At 35.8% G+C, this 23,391-nt stretch overlaps 2 protein-coding genes across 2 annotated transcripts; one reads left to right on the forward strand and one right to left on the reverse strand.

The window, feature by feature from the left end:
- Positions 1–1,312: 1,312 nt before the first annotated feature.
- Positions 1,313–18,019, reverse strand: LOC120636609 (SET and MYND domain-containing protein 4). Its single transcript, XM_039908157.1, has 13 exons — positions 17,950–18,019; positions 14,087–14,284; positions 12,003–12,174; positions 10,238–10,420; positions 7,780–7,923; positions 7,621–7,700; positions 6,428–6,549; positions 6,198–6,334; positions 4,857–5,300; positions 4,288–4,471; positions 3,572–3,790; positions 3,247–3,388; positions 1,313–1,539 (listed from the first exon to the last, which is right to left on the reverse strand). The coding sequence occupies exons 2-13, from the start codon at positions 14,282–14,284 to the stop codon at positions 1,345–1,347; spliced, it is 2,220 nt and encodes a 739-aa protein (XP_039764091.1). The 5' UTR covers positions 17,950–18,019; the 3' UTR covers positions 1,313–1,344.
- Positions 18,020–18,550: 531 nt separating this feature from the next.
- LOC120636578 (uncharacterized protein K02A2.6-like) lies at positions 18,551–22,552 on the forward strand. The gene is made up of 2 exons (XM_039908117.1): positions 18,551–22,079; positions 22,548–22,552. The coding sequence occupies exons 1-2, from the start codon at positions 18,551–18,553 to the stop codon at positions 22,550–22,552; spliced, it is 3,534 nt and encodes a 1,177-aa protein (XP_039764051.1).
- Positions 22,553–23,391: the final 839 nt, after the last annotated feature.

Genomic DNA, 23,391 nt, shown 5'->3' on the forward strand with positions numbered 1-23,391 from the left:
ATTTTAATTCTATTACCTAAATAAACATAAATGTTTAGTTAATATGGTTTTATTATCAATTTGCTACGAGGCCTACTAATTTGCTGCGTAAAAACATCGGTATCTTTTCTGATAATAGAAAGAGTATTTATGGGTTGATCTTTAAACATTAAAATTTGTAACTTTGTACCATTAAGTTAAGTATGTATTTACGTTGATCAAGCAAAAAAATGCTATGCCTTGCCATGTCCGGTGAGCGTTTGCTATAATACTATGAAAGTACATATCATAATGTAGTCTCATTATTACTTTACTACCCAATTCAAACAACGATAACTGAGCGGTATCCACACTCCAAAAACTTGGTTTGTTCGTGACGATTTACTCAAAGATAGCGTGCATTCTAAGGACAGGTATAGGCTATTAGGCTATCTTTGAACTATCCCTGCGAGGTATGATAAAGTGAAATTTGTTACCCATAGCATAAGAGCCACATCGATCTTGACAAGAATTTGCATAGAGATAATTGAATTCAATATACTATTGTCTAATATTTCATTATCTGCTAAATATATATTGAAATATATTATATATTGAAATTTATATTTGCCCACAAAATCTCTTACAATTGTATACAAAAATATATGTAACAAAAAGCATGTGGACAAATAGGGTTCCGCCTCAGCACGAAGCCGCATCGAGCTGCAGCGCTGGTTTTCAGGAGGACCCTGTGTGCTCACAGACGTGTTTGCGACATAGGATAAAGACATAGGATACTTTTTTGCCAGCGATTTTGAAATAACCGAAAATATAAGCGGTCTATATCCAGTCTTATGTTTATATCCAAATAATATAAAGAGGACTCGTTTATTTAGAGCATCTTGAATAAAATATGATATAATATCGAAGCAAAGAACTACTGAACATATTTTAATAATGATTTCACCATAAGAGAGATATTTGATCAAGTAACATAAGCTATATTTGATGAATCATTTAACGGCGATAAAAATAAAAATTAAAATGCGAGTGTGTGAGTTTATCAAGACAATCTTAATGTGTACATAAACTGAGGTTGATATTTTTATCCTTTTTTAATTAATATATATAAAAATAAGGTTTACTATGACCCACATATATTTGCATACATTAAGGTAAAAAGTCCTAATTTGGCCATGGTTACAACTGCAAAAAAAAAAAAAGGTCTTCCAGAACTTATCGGATCTCTGCGTTGCCAACATAATACATTAGTTAATGCGGGTAAAACCGCGGGGGACAGCTAGTAAATATATAGTAAAAATAACCATAGGAAATTATTTATTGTTGAATACATTTTAGATATAATAACATATGAGGATATTATAATTATTGTTTTTCGACGTTTTTGCTTTTCACGATGTTTACGTTCCCTTCGGTAGCATAGCACGATCTCAGTGATTCCTGGGCTATGTGTGTTTCTCGGTGGGGCGGTCGAGCTATTTTATAAAAGCTGTCCACAGCACCCGATAATGTTCGAATAGCTTCGCTCGGAAGTTCCTGGTCTATTAGCTTTGCTCCATTCTAAATAAAAATAAAATATATTATTAATCATTTTTGACGTTCCGCAATGGCATACAGTAATTGTCACAAACTCTTCTCTCCCCGCGGATGTCGTACGAGGCGACTAAGCGAATATAACAGAGAACAGGCAATAGTGTCCTCTGTACTACTTTTACCATCTACTAGGATCACCAGCACGCTTGCCCAGTGTGGTGACTATGGGCAAACCCTTCCATTGGGGGAGGCCTTTAGTCCAGCAATGGACAGTCCATTATCTTCTTCTATCTATATATATAAAAGAGAAAGTGTGTGGGTATGTTCCGTATAGGCTCCGAAACGGCTGGACCGATTTCAATGAAACTTTCAGGGAATCTACGGATTGACCTGGCAAGTAATCCTATAAAGTTTGGTGAAGATCGGAGCACTCCTATTTTTGAACTGTCAAACTGTCAAATACAGCTTTTATTTACTATGATGATATTCTATTGTTGGGTGTACATGTAGATAATGATCTTCACCCACTCGAGAAGAGAATAGAAGAAAATGAATACGGAGATAAATAAATGATTTAATATATTTTGAGACTTAATTAAAAATTTAATGATGTAAATTGTTTTAATAAAAAAAAGCAAAACTAGCCCGGCGAAGCGAGCTGGGTACGCTAGTAGGCTATAAATGATAAAACATTTATTTAACACTTTATGTGTACGTGTGTTAACGTAGGTACAATGCGGACACCCTGCACTAGTACATTAGTAACATATTAAATCATTTGACTACTCGCACCAAATACCAAATTGGGGCAGATTACTTTTTTTAATGCTGCTACTTTTTGATAAGATATATTTCATGGGTTGCTTAGGGACTGATATAAGCAAAGTATAGCTAGTTCGTGCAAGTGGACCTGTATTTACTTACAAAATATACTTGAACAGATTTAAGCATGTTGATAATGGTTTCATATTTGAAAATTTATGCTAGATTAGCTAGCCACTGCTGAAAGTTGCGACCAAGTTACCTGTTGAATCCATATTTTGCATTCTCAAACCTAAGATTACCATTGCTTTAATTCCAACTCGGTAAGCGGATATTATGACGTAATGAATAGTAATAGTTTGGACCTTATTCGATGGTAAAATTTCACAGTGGCTAGCTTAATTCGGTGTTAACTGAGATACACAATAGCCCTGCTGTAAGCATGTCGACCATTATACCCGGTAGGTACTAAATGTTTTTGTTTTTAAAGCATCCCGTAATAGTTTATTTGACAGACTTTTGGCATTCAATGTAGGTGTAGTTTTACTGATATTTTTAGTTTGTGTATTCTTGTAAAAAAAATCTTAACCCCATTTTTTTTTTAACTCGTGATAATTTTTAAATAAAAAATCCGATTGGAATTAATTAAAAAGTATTTATTGTTATATAATAATATACCCTTGATGAATAAACCCTTTATTTAAATAAGAATTACTTACTGCAATACTAATGTAATCCAATTTTGTTTCTACCGGCGATGTAAAAAATTTTGAACAAAAAACCCGCTAATGTGCCCTAACAATAACAGTAAGATAAATTCTCTCACCTCTAACTCTGAAAAGTTAGAGGTGCGTGCCGGAGACCGAACTCGCACTAGCCTATCACAGCTTCGCTTTTGTAACTTATAGCCTATCGAAAATAGGTACTTATTGGTTGCTGACATAAAACACACTTGAGGCGTAAATGCCTTACCTGATATTGGGCTAGGCATTCATTGACATTGTCCATTTTAATCTTGAATAGCTCTTTGTCAATTGTAATAAAACATTTGGCACATCTATTAGGTATGTTTTTTCCTGATTTCAATTTTGCCTCACAATTTTCGTTCGGACATCTAAAATATGTCAAACATTACATTATTATTCATTACATTCATCCATTATTATTCAATATATACACATGGTTGAGCGAATAAAACAAACTGTATTTAATTTGCTATATTTGTGAAAATATGTTATACACGCGCATTCGTAATTTGTATCTAAAAATAGGTATGTGTTATTTAGATAGTGTTTACCTTAAATATAGGGTTGGCTCCGCATCCATTTGCTTGAGGGTCGGCCAATTTTCCTTGCAAGCGACGCACTCACAACGGAACCAATATCTACAGGCCAACATTCGTTGGCGCTCTTTGAGTCCTCGCATAAGGAAATGGGGGCCATAATTTTCAGACACGATCTCTCCAGGTCGCAATGGTCGTATTGCGCGTAGTACAATATTTTGCCTGTCAAAGTATCTGTAACATCGTTCCTAAGATATTCATAAGGCAAGGCCTAACTGCAGCGTTTAAGTTTGCGTCCACAAACGAGGGCGCGCGTTCGAGCAAGTCTTGTCGCACTCATGAAGTTTACTTGACGCCACTGTGGACGCAGGTTGGACACGATGTTGTAGATGGTGGCCTTCGCTGTTACTAAAACTAGTTGTCGCCCGCAACTTCGTTCACGTGAAAATTTTGATGTGTATGCCTATGTTATTCTATGACCCCTGAACTAAGGTTGCGCAAAAAAACATGTCGATCTCTTGCTCTGTGAAGAACAAAAACAAATCTATCCCTTGGGAACCGGGATAAAAACGCTTATGTGCTAATCTGGAGTATCATTTATTTCTGTGCTAAATTTCTTCTAGGTTGCAGCCGTTCTGACGTGATTTAGAGCGAACATTTATCCAAACTCTCACATACGTAATATTAGCATAGATTCCGAGAGGAGCTATACTATACAAGTGGTTACTAACCGTGCCACTGCGGGATAGCACTCATGATTAAAGAGTGCACCAGTGGGATATATACCCACTGCAGTGTATATTGGCTTTGAGCCCCTGAACTGATGATCGCCGCGGATTGTTTCGTAGATCTCGTGGGCGTTAAACTGCAATAACTGCAAGTTACGAACGAGCAACTCGCAGATGTTTTTTTCAGCTGAAACAACAACAATTATTTATTAGAAATGGCTTAGTATGGTTCTCTCGCTTTTCGTTAGATCGCGTTATTTAATCTTTTAGTCTTGGCTATCGTGTTTCAATACGGAAATTCAGTTAAGTTTATTAGATTATCATTACATAATTGGTGCTAACGGTGCATTTTTTAAGATGCATCTCGCGACTCGAAGTTTCCGAAATAGATAATATGAGTGGATATGACAATAATAACATTACGTGATAATTTTATGAAGGCATCACTCAATAAGCCGATTATAGTCTCCACTTAACTGCGTTCGTCTTCATTACAGTACGCGCTTTAACTTTAAGTATTTTAAAAATTGTTGCGGCTTTCTATTCTTTAAGTACTAAGTTTTATATGTTACCTTCATGTATATTGTCTTCGTTACAGTTTTTAAAAAAGTCACTTTTTTTTAAACATTCCTTAAGAAATATTCCCATTATTATCCTCTTCAAATAATCTGCACCCTTTCTTTGTAGTGAATGAGCGCAAAGTGAGTAAATTTGAGCTGCTGTCAATTCCAACTTCTCATGGTAGGCTGCTTTGTCCTCAATTTTTGTTTCTATTGGCTCGTCACATGAATTTTTTTCTTCAAAGCCTTTTAATGCTTTCTTTGATCGGTTCAGTCTTTCTTTTCTGCTTTTCAGTTTATTTTTCTTGGTCATTCCCTCTATGTCATTCAACACAGAGCTCTCAACGGTTTTCAGTTCATTACTTAAATATTTTGCATGGATATGTTGACTTGTATCCAAACCAGCTTGTGTTACCATACGCAGCGCAATATGACTAAGCATGGACATTCCTGATCCTAAAATCAAACAAACATTGAGGGAAAATTTGTGACAAGTGGCAAACATTTTTATTGTGGTATTATCTTTTCTATGTCAGTTCTGTTCCTAGTTACAGACATAATTTGCTTCTTGACTAAGTTGTTTTCTATTCTAATATTATACAGAGAAAATATGTTTTTGTTTGTTTGTACCAAATAATAAAATAATCGAATTTAACTTTTAAGAAAGCCAACTAACTTTTTAACTATCACGAAGTAACATAAGTTATAATTTATTTAAAAAAAATGGGGATTCTGTAGAAAATTACAAAGTAGCAAAATATATGTCCTATAAAATTAATAATTTAGCGTTTAGAAAACCGAAATAGTTATAATAACTATAAAAAGTCTGCGAATGAATATACCTAAGTATCAAAGTTTAAGTTATTCGCAATAGCATCTCTTGTGTTCTGAAGTTTTATAAGATCGCAGGTAAAAATAAAAGTTCTTTACAAATACAGCGATACTAGCTGTATGCTTATTCAAATAAATTGTTTTATCATCAAATGTATTTATGTAGCAGCAAACTACAGTTTTATTTATTTCAATCGGGAATTTGATTTAGAAGCTATCGCGAGTCTTAAAAATTTAAGGACTACACCCAAACAAAACTTAATCTATGAAGTGGTTTTTAAAAACTATACCAGATTGTTTGTACATGAATACACGACTTAAAATATGCTTTAAAAACAAGAACAAACGCGGACGATCTCGCAGGCAACAGCTAGTTAAATATAAAATGAGAGAGTGACCTTTCAAGTAGTAGTAATAACAAATATTTGTTTCAACACTTCAATCATAAATACGCTAATAACTGCATGACACTTGCAACCACTCATGCTAGTTGAGTAAGTATAAGTTATATCTTTGAGTTACCTATAAAAAGATCAAGAAACTGACATTCATATAAATGGTACGTAGATAAAGCTGCGTCCCTACACTTTGTCGTACAAAACGCAACTCCTGAACAATTTGGACACCACACAGGAGCTCCGTCGTCACAATTATCTAATCTGTAATGAAATGTAATCAATGCTATAAGTTTATTAACGACTGAAATAATAATCAAACCCAAAACATTTAGCAATAAAAATACCGTAACTTACCTCTTAAAACAATGAAGACAATGGGATCCATAGTAGTCTGAAAGCAGACACGCTGCATAAGGTTTATCTACTAATAGGATATCTCCAATTTTTATATTTTCGTCTGCAATAGCAAATCGTCCCTGGATAATATAAGAAAATAAATAGATAGGTTTTAAAAAAATTAATATACTTAGTGGATACAACATGCCCGATAATTAATTAGTGTAAGTGACATTAATGATAGTTAGACGATGACCTACGTACGCCATATTTTATTATTTACATGAGAGTATTTATAAGGAGCCTACTTCTGTCGGTATCCCAGGAAACCCATGTTGAAACACTCTTAATATATCAAGGTAATGTCGCGACATACAACCTGGTTCTCTGGAAGATTGCGACCATGGTACAAACAATCACAAGAATCTCGCGTTCGAGCCTTGTGATTAGATGCACGTAAGACGCAAATTTGGACGCCGCTTGTACGCAAGTTGGCAGCATTGTGACCTTCGCTTTAAAGGTTTATCTATAATTGCTATTTTATATACCTGTTTTAGATACCGGTCTGAAGGTAATATGTCCGCAGCTTTATTTTTATTTTTATTAAAATTGTATTATAGCCTTGGGAGAAAATGTTTATAGTTAAAATTCGTAACAAAATAAAAAAAATAAAGCAATAGATGGAAAGGAGGACCTTGGCCTAATTGAAAAAACATTCCAGCTGTGATAGATACCTTACCACCATCAAATCCTACCAGTTCTCATAAGTAATTTAAAACTAAGAAATTTGCCAATGTTTGTGTTTACTTACTAGTATTGTACAGAGACAAAAAATAGTATTTTTTTTTACTACGACAAAACACACATCGCCATCTAGCCCCAAAGTAAGCGTAGCTTGTGTTATGGGTACTTAGAATATACATATAAACACCCAGACACTGAAACACATTTCATGCTCATCACACAAACATTTGACAGTTGTGGGAATCGAACCCACAGATTATAAATTGGTAAAAGTTGAAGAAGTATAAGTACACTTTAACTCTACAAATTTCTAAACATAACCAGATAATGGAGGTTTCGAAAATTGCCTTGGATAAACAGTGCATTTCGAACAACTTCGTAGCGTAATCCAAGTTTTCTAGAAACAATTTCATTGGATCACACAGTGCATTACATCACGATCATATTGAAGGGAGTTGGTTACTTACCTTGTCTTTTTCTTCAATAATTTTAATCATCTTAGAGAGAACTGGCAAATTTTGTTTCACTCCACCAGTCACACATACGTCTAAAAAATAAGAAATGAGTTCACTTTAAATCTAAACAAACGTACTCACTTCGTTTTAATTCCTTTTTTGCGTTAGTACCTTGCTTGTTGATATGTTTGGCTTTAGTTTCATAATGAAGAGAATCAATATCCTTAGCCAGCTGTGCTTTGGCTTGTTCATTGTTTCCTAAAAGTCTTCCAGCTAATTCATAAGAGACCTTCGCTCGAGTTGATTCCCCAGATCCTGAAAGAAATAACACAGTGCTAATTACGAATACATTACTTTATTTCTTAATATTGAAAGAGGTAGAGGACTAAAGCGTATAATCAATTTAATGATATAAAAAATTACATTTTATTTTACGTGATCGATAAATTAATAAAGGACCCGGCCCAAGTTAAACTTTATATCCCGCGTGCAGTAGTCCTGTTCTGCCAACTATGTTTTGCATTCTGCTTTCGGGAATCATATTTTCGTCAAGATATTATATTATATTCATCCTAATGAATACTAGAAGGATTTTTCTTCTTTCATAGTAGAAAAGTACAAAGATTACTGCCAACTTTTTGATCTAGAACGTTGCTCTATCTCTGTAGGATGGCTAGGTGATAGGTTAAAAGTAGAAAAATTTGATTCAAGTCATGGACTTGTATTATTTTTAATCTTGCTTTATCTAATCTATTAATTTTGATACCTATAATTGATTTCGATTCACACCTCAATACTATATAACTTTGCCTATGACAATGTTGCAGCTCTTAATATAAAGCGCGAATAGTTCAGTTATAAAATTCTATAACAGAAATAAATTGTATACCTACCGTTGGTATTCATACAATTTAGCAAACATACTACAAGTATACAAGTATGTTTAATAAATTGTATGAATAGTTAACGATTTCATATAATTATTATAACTACAAAGTAACATTAGTGTTTTGGCGTTAAATTAATTTTGTTTGTTAAATCGAACAGTATATAAACACGTCGTATACTTGTTGAGTTTTTATTTATATATATATGGACTGGAGGATATAATATAATTACGACGGAACTATATGGGTGTGAGTGTGGAGTAAAAAAAGATTGACTGTAAGCGTCATCATGTCTACCAAATATCGTCGGTAATCCAATGAAATAAAAAGGTTTAATGAGTGATAATTTTTTTTTTCATACCATTGAATATAAATCTCAAGCTTTGTACTAAGCTAGACAAGAATGGTGAACCACACTCCATGCTAAGAATGCATTGGATTGGGTTATTTCTGCAGAGTTGCAATTTTAATGTTAATACTGAGCGAAAGTGGTACCTAGAAAAAAGAGTTGGCAAAGACGTGCCGCCAAGAGATTTAGAGTTCCGATGCGATGCCGCGTAAACTGATCAGAGTCAGATAACTGCCTTAAACTGTAACCGGCAGGTTGATGACGTATCACAACAGGCTTGCGACATGCGTAAATCTCGCGATTTTGGGTGTCAAACGTCACTTTTGCTTTAAAAAAAAATTACAAAATGAAAAACAGGAAAAATATCAATGGTGTCACATTACTTTAACCCTTTGAAATTTTACACTGACAAACAACTAACATTGAATAGTTTTGTAAGCTGAAGATTTGTTTTTGCTAGCTAATTTATTGGAAAAAAATCATAACTGATTTGAAAATTCAGTAGCCCGCTTGAGTAATCATAAACTTTGCCAAACAGTGTAACGCGTCCACATCGTATTTCAGTGTAGGTAGGTTCACGCAAATACTTTGGCCGTGTTACATTTCGAATAGATGGAGCTAGTTACTAACCCGTCGGCGTTAACTGAATGGTAGGAATGCCGCGCCGCGTTGTGTCCATGACATACGAGTAATATCTATGACGAGTCATCGACTGGCGCACAGAATGTACGTGTGTAATAAATATTATGGTGCACGGATTGATAGTAACCAGGTAGCTACGAAATGTGGTTTACATTTCGTAGCTACTACAATACAATATTGAAAGAACGTATTGTTATCGTCCCATTTAATCGTATGTATACGAGTTACTCGCACATTTTGGAAAGTCTATACCTACTTCTACTTTTACTATAAATAATCAAAATCAAGTTTTCAACAAATAATTTCTTTACACGACCAAATTCAGGGTCCCTTTAAAATAAACATATTTTAAATTGAGTGTTAAATTAGCAGAGTATCCATTGGACTTATGACTCTCTTATGAAACAAAGCTGACCCGAAAACGTAAAGATTTCCGGGTATTTCTTTTCAGCAGGAGTAAATTTATAAGAAGTTTTTCGAAGCGTATTTTACGTATGTAGGTACAATAAGTATTTTTGATTTACGTGATTAAAAAATATAGTATATCTTTCAGTATTATATTGATTATAAAGTTTCGGTTAGAGACTTTGCAATATGTCATTAATGACACAGAAGGTCAGCAAATTGAACCTATCCTAAAAAGTGTAAGTCGGTTTTTTTATCCTGTCTTTTTAATGATTTATTAAAGAAATACTGAAAAAAAAATTATTAGGTATTCATCATCAAGTAAATAAAATAATTCTAGTACTACCTTTATAACAGTGTCCCATCCTCCAATAATACTCGGATCTCATCCGGGCGGGTAGTCTTTCTTTCAAAGCTAATTTTAAATCTTCTAAAGCGGCTGTAGGACGATTGGAGCGTAAAAGTATTTCCGAACGAAGCCAAAGTGCCAGCGCTAGCGATACTCCAGTGTCAATGATTTCCTCGATTCCTACAAGATATTTATAAACAATACTTTACCAATACAAAAATAATGAAAACCTTACCAAAGACTTTTAATTACAAGGTTAAATACACATTGTTAGATGTAACCTATTTGAAAAGTTGGAAGAAGTGTTCGGACAGAAGGATGGATATCCAATTTTATGAAAAGTTATTGGCTAACGTTACGGGCTAAAATCTCTAGATGTAATTTTTTTTTCGATTTTGGTCTAATATGGGTTAAAAGTCATTAGTAAACCATTACGAATCGCACCGTAACTTTATTTATTTACTAGCTAACCCGCGCAACTTCGTCTGCATCAAATCGGTTATTATCGGATTTAATTTCTTTTAGCATTTCTATACCCGTAGTAACGTCTAAAAGATAGGAATATTTTAAATAGAAATTATTATTTATTTGGATCTGATAGGAACGTCACCATCTTAAGATTGTACCCGTGTTTTGATTGACAAATTATAACAAAAAGCGGTTATTGTGTCCTAACAATTAGGCATTTAGCCTCTCAGACTTTTTTGTAGGTAATAATGATTACTTAAAACATGTCAATCCATCCATCCTTACTCACAAACTTTCGCAACAAGTATAGATTTCTAAGCTAGTAGTAGAATATTTTAATTTATTTGAATGTTTAATATTAAAATATACCACTATCATTTTCACAACATAATTTAATATAAAATCCTTTGCCGCTTCTATCTGTGTGAGTGTAAATGAACTCAAAAAATTACCTAATGGATTTTCATACGGTTTTAATTCCTGGCCCGAGTTCTCTGTTAAAAATTGGTTGAAATATGGCGATGATTGTTAAAAATGAAGGAAAAAATTATGCTGTCTGGGAACTTTACAGGCGAAAGTGATTGATGATAGATAAAAATAATATACTACAATATTTATACCTATTGAATAAAAAAGTCCGCGCGGTTTTACGTTCAAATTAGTCACACGTTAGTAGATACTCGAGCGCAATTTATGACATTCGTATCATGTCATGATATAAATCCTTATGCGAATCAATAGTTTCATGAGCAAGATTGATTTTAATTCCTACTTAATTTATCCGAATCGGACCTTTCTCCGCAGTGCGAGCAATAATTCCATAATGTAGTCTGTCACCTATACATTTTAGTTTTATGTGTGTTTGTGTGTGGATCTCTGGCTGGATTAGTTTTATAATTATTACACGTCTATATCGCTGCAACCAGATTCCAGGATTCGTTTGTAAAATGATTTTAGGGGCAGGACAAGGTCTGCCGGTTCCGATTGTACAGTACAGTGCAATGAAATTATAGTTTGTTAGTTTGACCAGTCCACGAAGCACAATTGTGGGAGGAGTTCCGTGCGCTGTAGTGGGCCGATAATAGGTTGATGTGATGAAGAAGATGATGATGATGATTTTGCCCAGGCCGATGTTAACATATTGTTCTATTACTATAACTATCTCTTAATATATACATAAAATGATTAAATTTATCCTTATCATACTTCAATATATATAGTATAGTTATGTATGACAATGATAACTTTAATAACAACAACACAACTTTAACAACATGGATAACTATATAATGACCAGTCATAGGAGCCCGAAGCACAGCTTGGCTGGCCAATGCTAAGCTCTTCGCTAAGTCTCCCTCGTTCAGGCTAGCTTGTGCAGCTAGCCTCCTTTCGTGCGATATCCTAGCGTCCTTTCCACGGAACAATGGCTGAATTCTTGAAAGGACTTCATTTAACGCATTCATTACCTGCAAACAAAAACTTTGCCAGACAAAAACTATCTAAAAGATAATAATCTGATAGTTTTTATTTATTACGGTCAGTAATGTGAATAATATTTATTACATAGATATTTAAATATTTTGTTCTATGACCTAATCTATTCTATTAGGGGACGCAGGATACATATTAAAAATTATTTTGTCCTTTGTCTCGATAAAACTACTCTTTCATAACCAGTTACGTATTCTTTACTTAAAATATGGACAAATATTATTTCACATTTGCTTTTGGTGAGGCTGTTTATCTTTCTTTGTTAAATAAATTTCTGCTAATACAAGTATTATTGCTGTTTATTCTGATCTAACACGTTGAATTATTCGATTATTCGAAATATAACAATATATTTTTTTCGTATCCATAACTGTCTTCACTAGTAAATGGGTAGGCTAATGATGCCGTTTAATAAAATCGAAATGTCTCGATAATTAGTAACTATGGGTACTGGACGTGGACTTCGAAATTCGAAAAAAAATTTATTTGCATATTATGTGCTTATTCAGCATGCCATTACAGATGTAGACTAACTCTGTCCGTCTGTGAAAAACACCATGCTGGTCAGAGTGCAGATTAGTGGACTTCACACTCCTTTGAGAACGTTCGCGTTATGGTGAACTCTCAGGCTCTCATAACGTTTTCCTTCACCGTTAAAGCAAGTGATAATATTTAAATTCTTTAAATTTAAAACGCATATAACTCCGAAAAGTTAAAGTTGCGTGCGGGGATCGAACTCAATCACCCCGAAAAAGAGACTGCAGCTCTAACCACTCGGCTATTACCGCTTTAAAAAAACTCCCTACTGTTACTTAAATCTCAACATTTCTTTTAATTCAAGGAACTTGTTACATTTTAATTAAACTAGTGCCCTGATATCGCTTACAATGCATTTATCTAGACAATTAAACAATTCACGTCATGTAACTGACAGATTATATTACACAATAATCTAGGTCCTTCTATAATTAGTATTTATATATAGTCATTAAAGGAAGCAAAACACATACACATGCTTTAAGTAGAATAGTATGATGTCACAGAGTCAAATATCATAGCACAAGCTTTTAAAAGTTAACAAAAATTGCGATCTAAAACAAGCTGAGGGTGTTGCTTTGCAGGTCCGTAACATTCTTCAAATAATAATAACATTACAATTAGGCGATCTGGAATTATAGAGAAGAGTTCAGTGATAGGTTGTAGTACTAATAAGGTTATATCATATAAAGTGATCTAAACAACAAGCTCCTATGAGAGAGAAGGTCTTTGCCCAGTAGTGGCATGCTAATATAGATATATTTAAAACAATAAATAACCCTGCCTACTGTTATAAATGCGAACTTTTGTTTGTTTATTTGTCATGAGCTCAACCGGTGCTACGATCTTGACGAAACCATTCGACAAGATCGTAGCACCGCTTAAAGGGAAACGCAAAAAGTGGAGATGGCCATACAAAACAAAGATAAATGCAGGAAAAGCCGCGTGCGTAAAATATATTGTGTAAGAAGAAAACAATTATACTGATGTTTATTTTATTCACGAATGTATTAGCTATGCTTAATGAATAAAATCTTTTAAAATTATTACCTGAAAGCAAGTTCAGAACTAAAATCATATTCCAAGATCCTTTGTGAATAACTCAGGCTAAAGCAATTTATTCTCACAAGTTCGCACTTCACTACTGAGACTTAAATTTAGTCATAGGTAAATAGGTAATATAATTTTACTTTAGTTTATTAGCATGCATTATGAAGATAAAACCAATTTGCGAATGGGGCAGAATATTAAGATAAATATAAATCTGTATAGAATTAGACAAACTTCTCGTACGTTGAGATTTTTATAAACGACAATTCAGCTGGAATACCTCAATTTTAAATTACTTACTGTATTATTTTCCATGACCATTGTAACCTTTTTCTCATCTTCAATATCTTCAAACGTCTGCAACCACCCATCGACTTCAGCTAGTGAAACAATTTCCTCCGCAAGGCTTTTGAAGAACCCTTTGTTATTGGAGTAAACTGTAACATCACTGCATACAGAGGCGAAGGCTGGATCAAATTCTTCGTAGACTCGAGACATCTGTGTAAATCAAATTTATTTAATTCCAGTTTAATAGCAGGCTCAAGTCTCATGCATGCAGTAATCTTGGTATCCCTTATCGAATTCAGATAATTATTACTTAAATCACATAAAGGGCATGTATCACGGCGTAATATGAAACTAGGATACTAAACTCATTTACACATGCATGTGAGTGCGTGTAGATAGGTGATGATTCTCTTAAGCTTTATTGTACACACAGTCAATGTAATCGATGTGATTTTGATTTTTCTTTATAAAAACTTAATACAGCCAATTCTTAACTATAGATCCCAGAAAAAAGTTGTGAAACAAAGGTTCCTACTACGATGAACACTGTGGTATCCCTTTCTTATAAACTAACAATAGGTACAAAACATTTTTAAAAAATAGCAACACTAACAACCCTAAGGTCTATGATTTTCTATGGTCTCTTCAATTTTTACTACGTCTTCTAAAGATGAAGAAAATGAAGGCAAAAGTGTTAGTGTGTTGGCAAAAAGGGCTAAGTGTGTAGGTAGAGATTTTGAGTGTTTATTATATTTTATAGCTATACACTCCGAAAACTATTTTGATAAATAGATGTTTTATCATATAGTGTTGTGGATCAAGTAAGTGGCAAATGCTAATAAAGGAATAAAATAAACCCATATTTCCCCCAAATTTCAGCCCGCTAGATTTTGAATTAAAATCTTGTCACTGAGTTTAAATTGCATATTTCCCCGACAGTATTTCAGTCCCTTTGACTAACAAGAGAAATGCAACGAATTTTTTCCTTTACAACTTTTATTTGAATAAAAATCTAATATAACGAGCCGTTTTGTTGCAAAATTGGTTTAAAAACTTATATATTTCATCAGATCCATATATCTTTATTACTGACTAAACTATAAAGACCTATTTAAGCATGTGCACATATTACACACGACATTCGCAATGGTCATTTTGAAATGTTTCATTAGCATCACAAACTCGCCACAATACTGTTTTCTCCGCAGGCATGGATGGGTCTCATGTTTATTTCATCAACCGGCTCCTAAACGCAAATTACGATTGAGCACAACATCGACCGCGCTATTGCCCGTGTTAAAATTAGCACTGAACATTTCCAGTGCGCTAAATGTCAGGAGTTACGAATACGTGGCTATGTATCTAGACACATACCAGTCCATAAGCAATAACCAACATCCTCAGCTCATTAATGCCCTATTGCTGGGCGAAGACTACGTCTCTTGTAGGAAAGAGGGATTTAGATCTGAGAGCTTCCTTGCTGCTCCAATTTAGATAACTGAGCTTTTACATTGTAACTAGTGGTAATAGTCGTCAAAATATCATTAAAATTATTCGACTCGTAAACAGTTAGTAAATACTCAATGCATCTCGAGGCATAGGCCACAATTCAGAAAATATTTGGTATTGCACCCGTTTCAGGGCACGTGGAAAATAAAGCTTCAGAAAATAATATAATGTATATAGTGAAATAAGAATAGACGTTGATTGTTGGATCCTGCACTGTTACTTTATTAATTTTTTAAGAAATTTTGTCGTCTGGTGAGACGAATTCTGCAAAATTCAGCAGAATATTTCAGACGAGTTTTCATAAATGCAAATTCTAAAAGAAAGCAAGAAAGTATTTTCAGTTCTTTTCTTGCCGAATTACGTATTAAATTAAATATTGAGCTCTTTAAATGGTGTCCTGCTGTAATTTTATCGAGCAAGCAATACCTTTAATATGTTCACTTAATCACAAGTTTTTACTGAGATAAACGTAATTTGTTATTGCAATTGCAGTTAATATACAAATAATTATATCGCAACATGTAGAAAAAATCACAAAACAGCAAGAACAATACGCGATTAAATTCCATGTCAAATTGTCACGAATAAAATACTTATCTAGTTCAGATTGTTTGGAAGTTATAGTCGGACTGCTCGTCTTTCTTATTTAATAAAAGATGATCCCTGAAACTTCGTCCGCGTTGGATTGCAAATTTAATGTAGAGTCGAGATCTTTTTACGAACTTAATAGTAGTTAGTTGTCCTATCAGTCTACAACTATTAATCTAAGTGATGAATTTTGTTAAAAATATATCATAAATTACGCACAAAAATATTACGTACCTAATCATAGTTCTAATTTCTATGGTTCAAATGACTCGTACCTACGTAATAATATATAAAAGTACCTACTACTTGAAATAAAAATATATATTCTAATTTTGAATTTTGATTAATTAGAGCATGTTTTAAAAACTAATAAAAAATAACCGAGCCCCGAATTTCTTTTACATTCTAATCGCAACACACTCCGTGGTGTAAATTTGCCAGTGCTTGTACGAAGAGGTGCGAAAAATAACGGCACAAATTGCATTTTGCTTGCAATTAAGATGTACTATGGAGACCCAATTTAGGCGAGGTCAGGCGTGAGAGTTTTGGAAAGGTGCTTCAAAAGTTCAAAGCTTGTAAGGTAATCTGAATATAACTAGCTAGAATTAAGAGGTGTATGGAGTACAATTGAAAAGAACATTGGCAGGGTTCGAGAATTTTAATATGACTATTCATCTACTATTGTGAAAATTCATAGTCCATTCCATTATGTGAAATCAGTTCTGCCAAGTCTTAACTTATTTGAAATTACTTTTATAACACTACAAGTTAGCCTTAGATCGCAATCTTACCTAAAGGTAGGTGATTATGCAGCCTAAGATAGCAGCTTACCCTTTATTGGTTTTGCTTTTATATTCAATCCTTATTCAAAGTCAAAGTCAAAAATATCGTTATTCAATTAGGCCCTTTATTAAGCATGCATCTTTAATAAGATGACATTTTTGATGCTGACATGCGGGAAAATGTGTACAAGATAGTAAGATGATGACGATAACCATATTCGTATACTTAAAACTAAAGCTACGGTGGTCCAATCGCGTTCTGGTCTAAGAAGAAGCCCGATGTTCGAAGAACTAAGCTGGGTGTTCTCTTTTGTTATCACCATGTCACATTGTCATTTGAAATTAATAGAAGAGCAACCTGGTTAGACCAATAATTATTAGTTACCTACGCCTGATCCGTTTCTACGCGATATCGTAACGACGAAAATGTAACGTTAAATCGCATTACTAGCAACGGCTGGAGTCTTCCACCAGACCAAAGATTCCCAAATTGCTCTTGCCGGGCGTCGAACTCGAGACTTCCTAAATATAAGATCACAACCCTCACAACTGCTTATTTCAGAAAATAACTTTAACGACATGTCTAAAAAAGTCCCAGTTTAATTACCTATCTGCCGATTTGTGTTTACATAATTTAATAAGACGATTATTACAAATGATTGTACACGAATTTAACGTAAACAATTTAACAATAATAGTGACCAATCCACCACAAATTCGAAAAGAGGTTTGCCATATTGATTTACTAAAAGAAAATCCATTATTAATCTTTACCTTTTAACTTATTTTTTGCTCTTTGCGGCTACTTAAACTGTACTGTCATCTTAATCGATCATAGAATCATTTGATAGAAGCACCAGACTAGTAATTTTACTAACATAATAAATAGGACACTTCACAAGAATTAAAATTAATTATTTGCTGTATTTATTGAATTTAATTGTTTCAAAATTATTGATCATGAGTTACATAGATTTACTGTTAAAGCGTATTTACCTTTAAGCATTTGATGATAAATTTGAGCTAGATGCGTACTGCCGGCTAGAAACCCACGTGCAAACTTTTCTAAAATTATTCTCGGCTATACTAATATGTATCATTGCCTAACGTCGAGTGTTCTATTTTTGAAACATTAGCACCAAGCGGCAAGCGCCATCTGTGCTCCGGAAAAATGTATAACAATAGAAATTTTTTTTTTTTTTAATTTGTAAAATTTCCTTACACAATCATTGAACAGAATTTTAATTGGTAAAATATTTTTTAATGTTTTATTTCATTTGGTTCGTCTGTATTAATCGTTTAGCTATCTGATGTGTATGAAATATGTAGGTAGTTTTGTAATGACTGCACCATGTGGGTATGTCAGTATAAGTGACCAATAAATCAGTTCAGTATCTGGATCTCGTGGTTTTAATACACAACATTGGCGACGAGTGTCTAATAATTCGGAAATCCACGTTAAATTGTTAAAATAACAATGCCACTCGGTAAAGTTTACCTACAGAATTTAAAACATCTTGCTAAGACGTGCAGTTTCGGGGCACAGCTTGAAATTAATCTAAGAGATCAGTTTGTCTCGGGATTAATCAGCGAGGAGATGCGTTCGAGGCTTTTTGCGGAAAAGAATATTGATTATCGTCGCGCGGTGGAGTTAGCGTTGGCGCTGGAGGCGGCGGAGCGGCATGCGACCACGGCATGCGCTACGGTCGCTCCGGGCGCGCGCGCACTCTCGGACGGCGCGTTCAACGACGACGGCCTACACCGGGTGGGCCCCGTGCGCGGCTCGCAGGTGGCGGGCGGCGGCAGCGGCAACGGCGTGGCGGGCCGTCGGGCCTGTGCGCGCTGCGGCAAGGGTCATCCGGGGAGGTGTCGCTATCGATATCATTCATGTGATTTGTGCGGCCAAAAAGGCCATTTAAAGGCAATGTGTGAAATGCAAAAAAGAAGTGAAGTGAGTGCGAGAGTAAAACAAAATAGAGGTCAGATTTATTTTAATAATTCCAGTTCCGAAAGCGAGAATGATTGTCACTTTTATAATATAATTAGCGGTGGAGATGAGGGCCCCTATTATGCTCTTTTGAATATTAACAACGCAAGCCACAAATTTGAAATTGATACGGGCAGCAAAATTTCAGCCATATCGCAACAATACTACAACAAATTCTTTAGTATTTTTCCCATTCAAAGTAAAACTTTAATATTAAAGTCTTACACTGGTGATATTATAGAGACGATCGGTTACATTTTAGTCGATGTGGTATGCGGTACCAAATCTGCCAAATTAAAGTTGCACGTTGTACCAAATGGGGGCCCTCCTCTCATGGGCAGAGCTTGGATAAAAGAATTAAAGTTATCTGTTATTCAATGTCATAATTTGTGTAGTGAAGACTCTATTGCTCTTAGCCTAAAAGAGGAATATCCCGAAGTGTTTGCGGAGGGGCTAGGCACTTTTAAATCGCGATTCCGTTTGCGTTTAAAAGACGACACGCCTGTGTTTGTTAAGGCGCGTGCGCTGCCGCTAGCACTTCGGGAGCCGGTTGCGCGCGAACTCGACCGCTTACAGCGGGAGGGTGTTATTTACAAAGTAGACAGATCTGACTACGGGACACCTATAGTCCCGGTTGTCAAATCAAATGGTTCGATTCGTATTTGTGGTGATTATAAAATCACTTTAAATCCGCGTCTTAAAGATTTTCATTACCCGCTGCCTCGGATCGAGGACCTATTCGCCGCACTGGGTGGAGGTGAGCAGTACACTAAGCTCGATCTGTCTAATGCTTTTCAGCAGTGTGTTCTAGAAGACGAATCACAACCGATGACGGCAATCACGACTCACATGGGCACTTTTGTTTATAGGCGCGTTCCTTTTGGCATCAAATGTATACCTGAAAATTTTCAGAAAATTATGGAAGAAACGTTGAGCGGATTGCCCTCAACGGCAGTATTTGCTGACGATATTTGTGTAACGGGTAAAGATAAAAGCACACATTTAAGTAATTTAAAGGCGGTGTTACAACGACTGAAAGAAAATGGTTTAAGAATAAATTGGTCTAAATGTAAATTTTTTAAAGACAGCGTTACTTATTTGGGCTATAAAATAGATAAATTCGGTTTGCATACAGACGATAAAAAAATTGAAGCTATTGTTGCAGCACCGCCTCCAACTAATGTATCACAATTAAAAAGCTTCATGGGCTTAGTTAACTTTTATGCAAAGTTTTGTAAAAATATGAGTGATATTTTAAATCCGATGTATAACCTTTTAAAAAAAAATGTAAAGTGGAATTGGGATGAAAAGTTTATGAACGCCTTTATTAAGATAAAAAAGGTATTGAGTAGTTCCCCGGTGCTGGCGCATTACGACCCGAACCTGCCGCTCATACTGGCGGTCGACAGTAGCCCGTACGGCTTGGGCGCAGTGCTGCTGCAGCGCGGCGCGGACGGCGCCGAGCGGCCGGTGTGCTGCGCGTCCCGCACGCTCGCGCCCGCGGAGCGCAACTATGCGCAAATAGATAAGGAAGCGCTCGCCATTGTGTTCGGTGTGACGAAACACCACCAGTACCTATACGGGCGGCATTTCATTTTGCGCAGCGATCACCGCGCTCTGAGTTACATATTTGGGAAGAATCGGGGCATCCCGTTGACTGCGGCGAGTCGCTTACAGAGATACGCGGTCAAATTATGTGCGTACGATTTCGAAATTGAGTTCGTTAGGTCTATTGAAAACTGCCAGGCCGATGCGCTCTCTCGACTCCCCTTGAGCTCGACTAGCGGTCGAGTCAAGAGCGAGACGGAAAGATGTAGCTATCTTAATTTTATTCAAGAAAATTTTCCTGTCAGTTTTAAAGAAATCAAGACTGAGATCGCGAAAGATCCTTTATTAAGTAGAATCTACGGCTACGTAATGTTCGGTTGGCCGACTAAAGTTACATCTGAATTGGAAAAACCTTATTTTAATAGAAAAGATAATTTATATATCGATCAAGGTTGTTTAATTTGGGGGTATAGAATGATAATTCCTAAAAAGTTACGCCAGATGGTACTAAAAGAGATACACGACGGACATCCCGGTATAGTTAAAATGAAACAAATCGCTCGTAACTATGTGTACTGGGACGGCTTAGACGCCGACATTGAGCGCGTGTCGGCGCAGTGCACGGCGTGCGTGTCGCAGCGCCCCGCGCCGCCCGCCGCGCCGCTGCACTCGTGGCCCTGGCCCGCCGAGCCGTGGTCGCGTTTGAATATCGACTTCTTGGGACCGTTCAATAACACGTATTACTTAGTTATCGTAGATGCTCATTCCAAATGGATCGAGGTCGAAAAGTTGCAGACCATATCCGCAGCAGTCGTTATAGGTCGTTTGAGGCAACTATTCGCTAGGTTCGGGCTCCCAAAAATTATACAAAGTGACAATGGCCCGCCGATGTCGTCAGCGGAGTTCGGTTTGTATCTTAAACAAAACGGTATCAAACATAACCTCATAGCCCCATATCACCCTAGTAGTAACGGGGCCGCTGAAAATTCGGTACGTACTATAAAAAGAGTTCTTAAAAAAGCTGTTGTTGAGAAAATGGATGACTTAACTGCGCTCAGTAGATTTCTTTTTACGTATCGAAATACGGAGCACAGCACCACGGGGCGAGAGCCCGCCGTGGCTATGTTCGGTCGGCGGCTGCGCGGCCGCCTCGACCTACTGCGGCCCGACGCCGCCGAGCGCGTGCGCGCCGCGCAGCAGGCGGCCGAGCGCCGCACCGCGCCGCCGCACGCGTTGCGCGAGGCGCGGCCCGGCGACGCGGTGCTCATACGGGATTATGCTAGAAATAGTTCTAAATGGGCGGAGGGTGAAGTACTAGAGCGTAAAAGTCCTGTGTCCTATGTAGTTAAGGCTAAGGATGGCCGGATACAGAAACGCCATATCGATCAAATCCTAACAGACAAACGCAAGTCTCGGCATTCGCTAGCTCTAGTGGCTCCTATTGGTGAAGATACTCCCAGCTCAATGACTAATAAGCCTGTGGAAACAGAACAATTGGAAGTTGGTTTGGCTGATATTGGAGGAGGTTTAGTTTCTAATAGTGTGGAATGTGAAGAAACTAAACTTCCTGGGCTGGAAGAAACTGAGGATAGTATGCGTCCGCGTCGGGAAGCTGCACTAGAATGTGTTAAAAAGATAAAAAGAAAAGAGTAGCTTCTATTATGTTATTATAATGTCTAGTAGACTGTGATAGAAATCTAATTGTGTTATTTGTATACCTATTCCGTATTGTGTACCGTATAATCACTTACTAATCAAAATTATGTGTATCTAATAATCATAATGTTAGTCTAAGTAATCATCATGTATATTATTTATATAAGATCATGTATATTATTTATATAAGAGGGGGACAATGATGTGTATGAAATATGTAGGTAGTTTTGTAATGACTGCACCATGTGGGTATGTCAGTATAAGTGACCAATAAATCAGTTCAGTATCTGGATCTCGTGGTTTTAATACACAACACTATCATTGTAAATATGGAAGTTTTGCGCCTTGTACAAATAATACGCAATGTCTTGGTTACTGTGATTTGACTATTGTTTCTTTCTAGGCTGAAATTACGCCTACATTATTTTTCTTACCTAATGTTACACAAAACGTAACAATGTTATATTGCTGTGATTCGCCTTGACAGAAAATATATTGTGCTTAGAAAGGAAGACTGTTTAAACGTAGTGTTCACATAGTTTCCTCTCTCATGTAACAATATTTGACAGCCGATTGTCGCTGTAGGTAGCGACCCTGTTTCCTGAGTCCAAGGCTGTGGATTCCCACTACTGGAAAATGTTTGTGTGATGAACATAAATATTTTTCAGTGTCTCTGTATTCATTTAAAAGAAATTACGTATATTATTCATAAAAATATTCATTATTTCAGTACCATAACACAAGCTACGATTACTTTGGGATTAGGTGACGATGTGTGTATTGGACTCGTAGTAAATTTTTATATACTTTTTTTTTTTTAATTGCTCGATTCGCCGTTAACATTCGACAGGTTTTCCACGGGAGCTATTAAATTTTAGTGCTAATAACCGGTAACAGCTTAACGAACTCTCTGATACACCCGGGTATCTTATTTAACGGAGCAACACTTCGCAGGCCCTGCATAGAACATATCTCCGAGCTCTTTCACAAATAACTCTGCTACTGTTAGACCAAAGATAACAATTTTCCGTCAACTCGGAACTCAAAACCAGGTTCAGAATCATGATTGAACTGAACCAACAAACTTCATAGTTATCCAAAGGAACTGACATTTTTGTTATTTATATTGTTAGAATATTATCAAATATAATGTTAATTAATACAAGTAGCGCCATCTACACTTTATTTGGCACACTTTATTAAATTGACAATGTTATTAGCAGTGGTTAACATGTACTGTAAAACTC

The sequence above is a fragment of the Pararge aegeria genome, chromosome Z (assembly GCF_905163445.1).
Source record: "Pararge aegeria chromosome Z, ilParAegt1.1, whole genome shotgun sequence".
NCBI classification, from domain to species: domain Eukaryota; kingdom Metazoa; phylum Arthropoda; class Insecta; order Lepidoptera; family Nymphalidae; genus Pararge; species Pararge aegeria.

Excerpts from the sequence above, each read along its gene's own strand:
- LOC120636609 (XM_039908157.1), bottom strand. The coding sequence starts at position 14,284 with ATGTCTCGAGTCTACGAAGAATTTGATCCAGCCTTCGCCTCTGTATGC. Across the intron at positions 10,421-12,002 it reads GCTTCGGGCTCCTATGACTG|GAATCGAGGAAATCATTGAC; the intron begins GTCATTATATAG and ends AATATCTTGTAG. Across the intron at positions 3,791-4,287 it reads TGCTATCCCGCAGTGGCACG|ATACTTTGACAGGCAAAATA; the intron begins GTTAGTAACCAC and ends ACGATGTTACAG.
- LOC120636578 (XM_039908117.1), top strand. The coding sequence starts at position 18,551 with ATGCGTTCGAGGCTTTTTGCGGAAAAGAATATTGATTATCGTCGCGCG.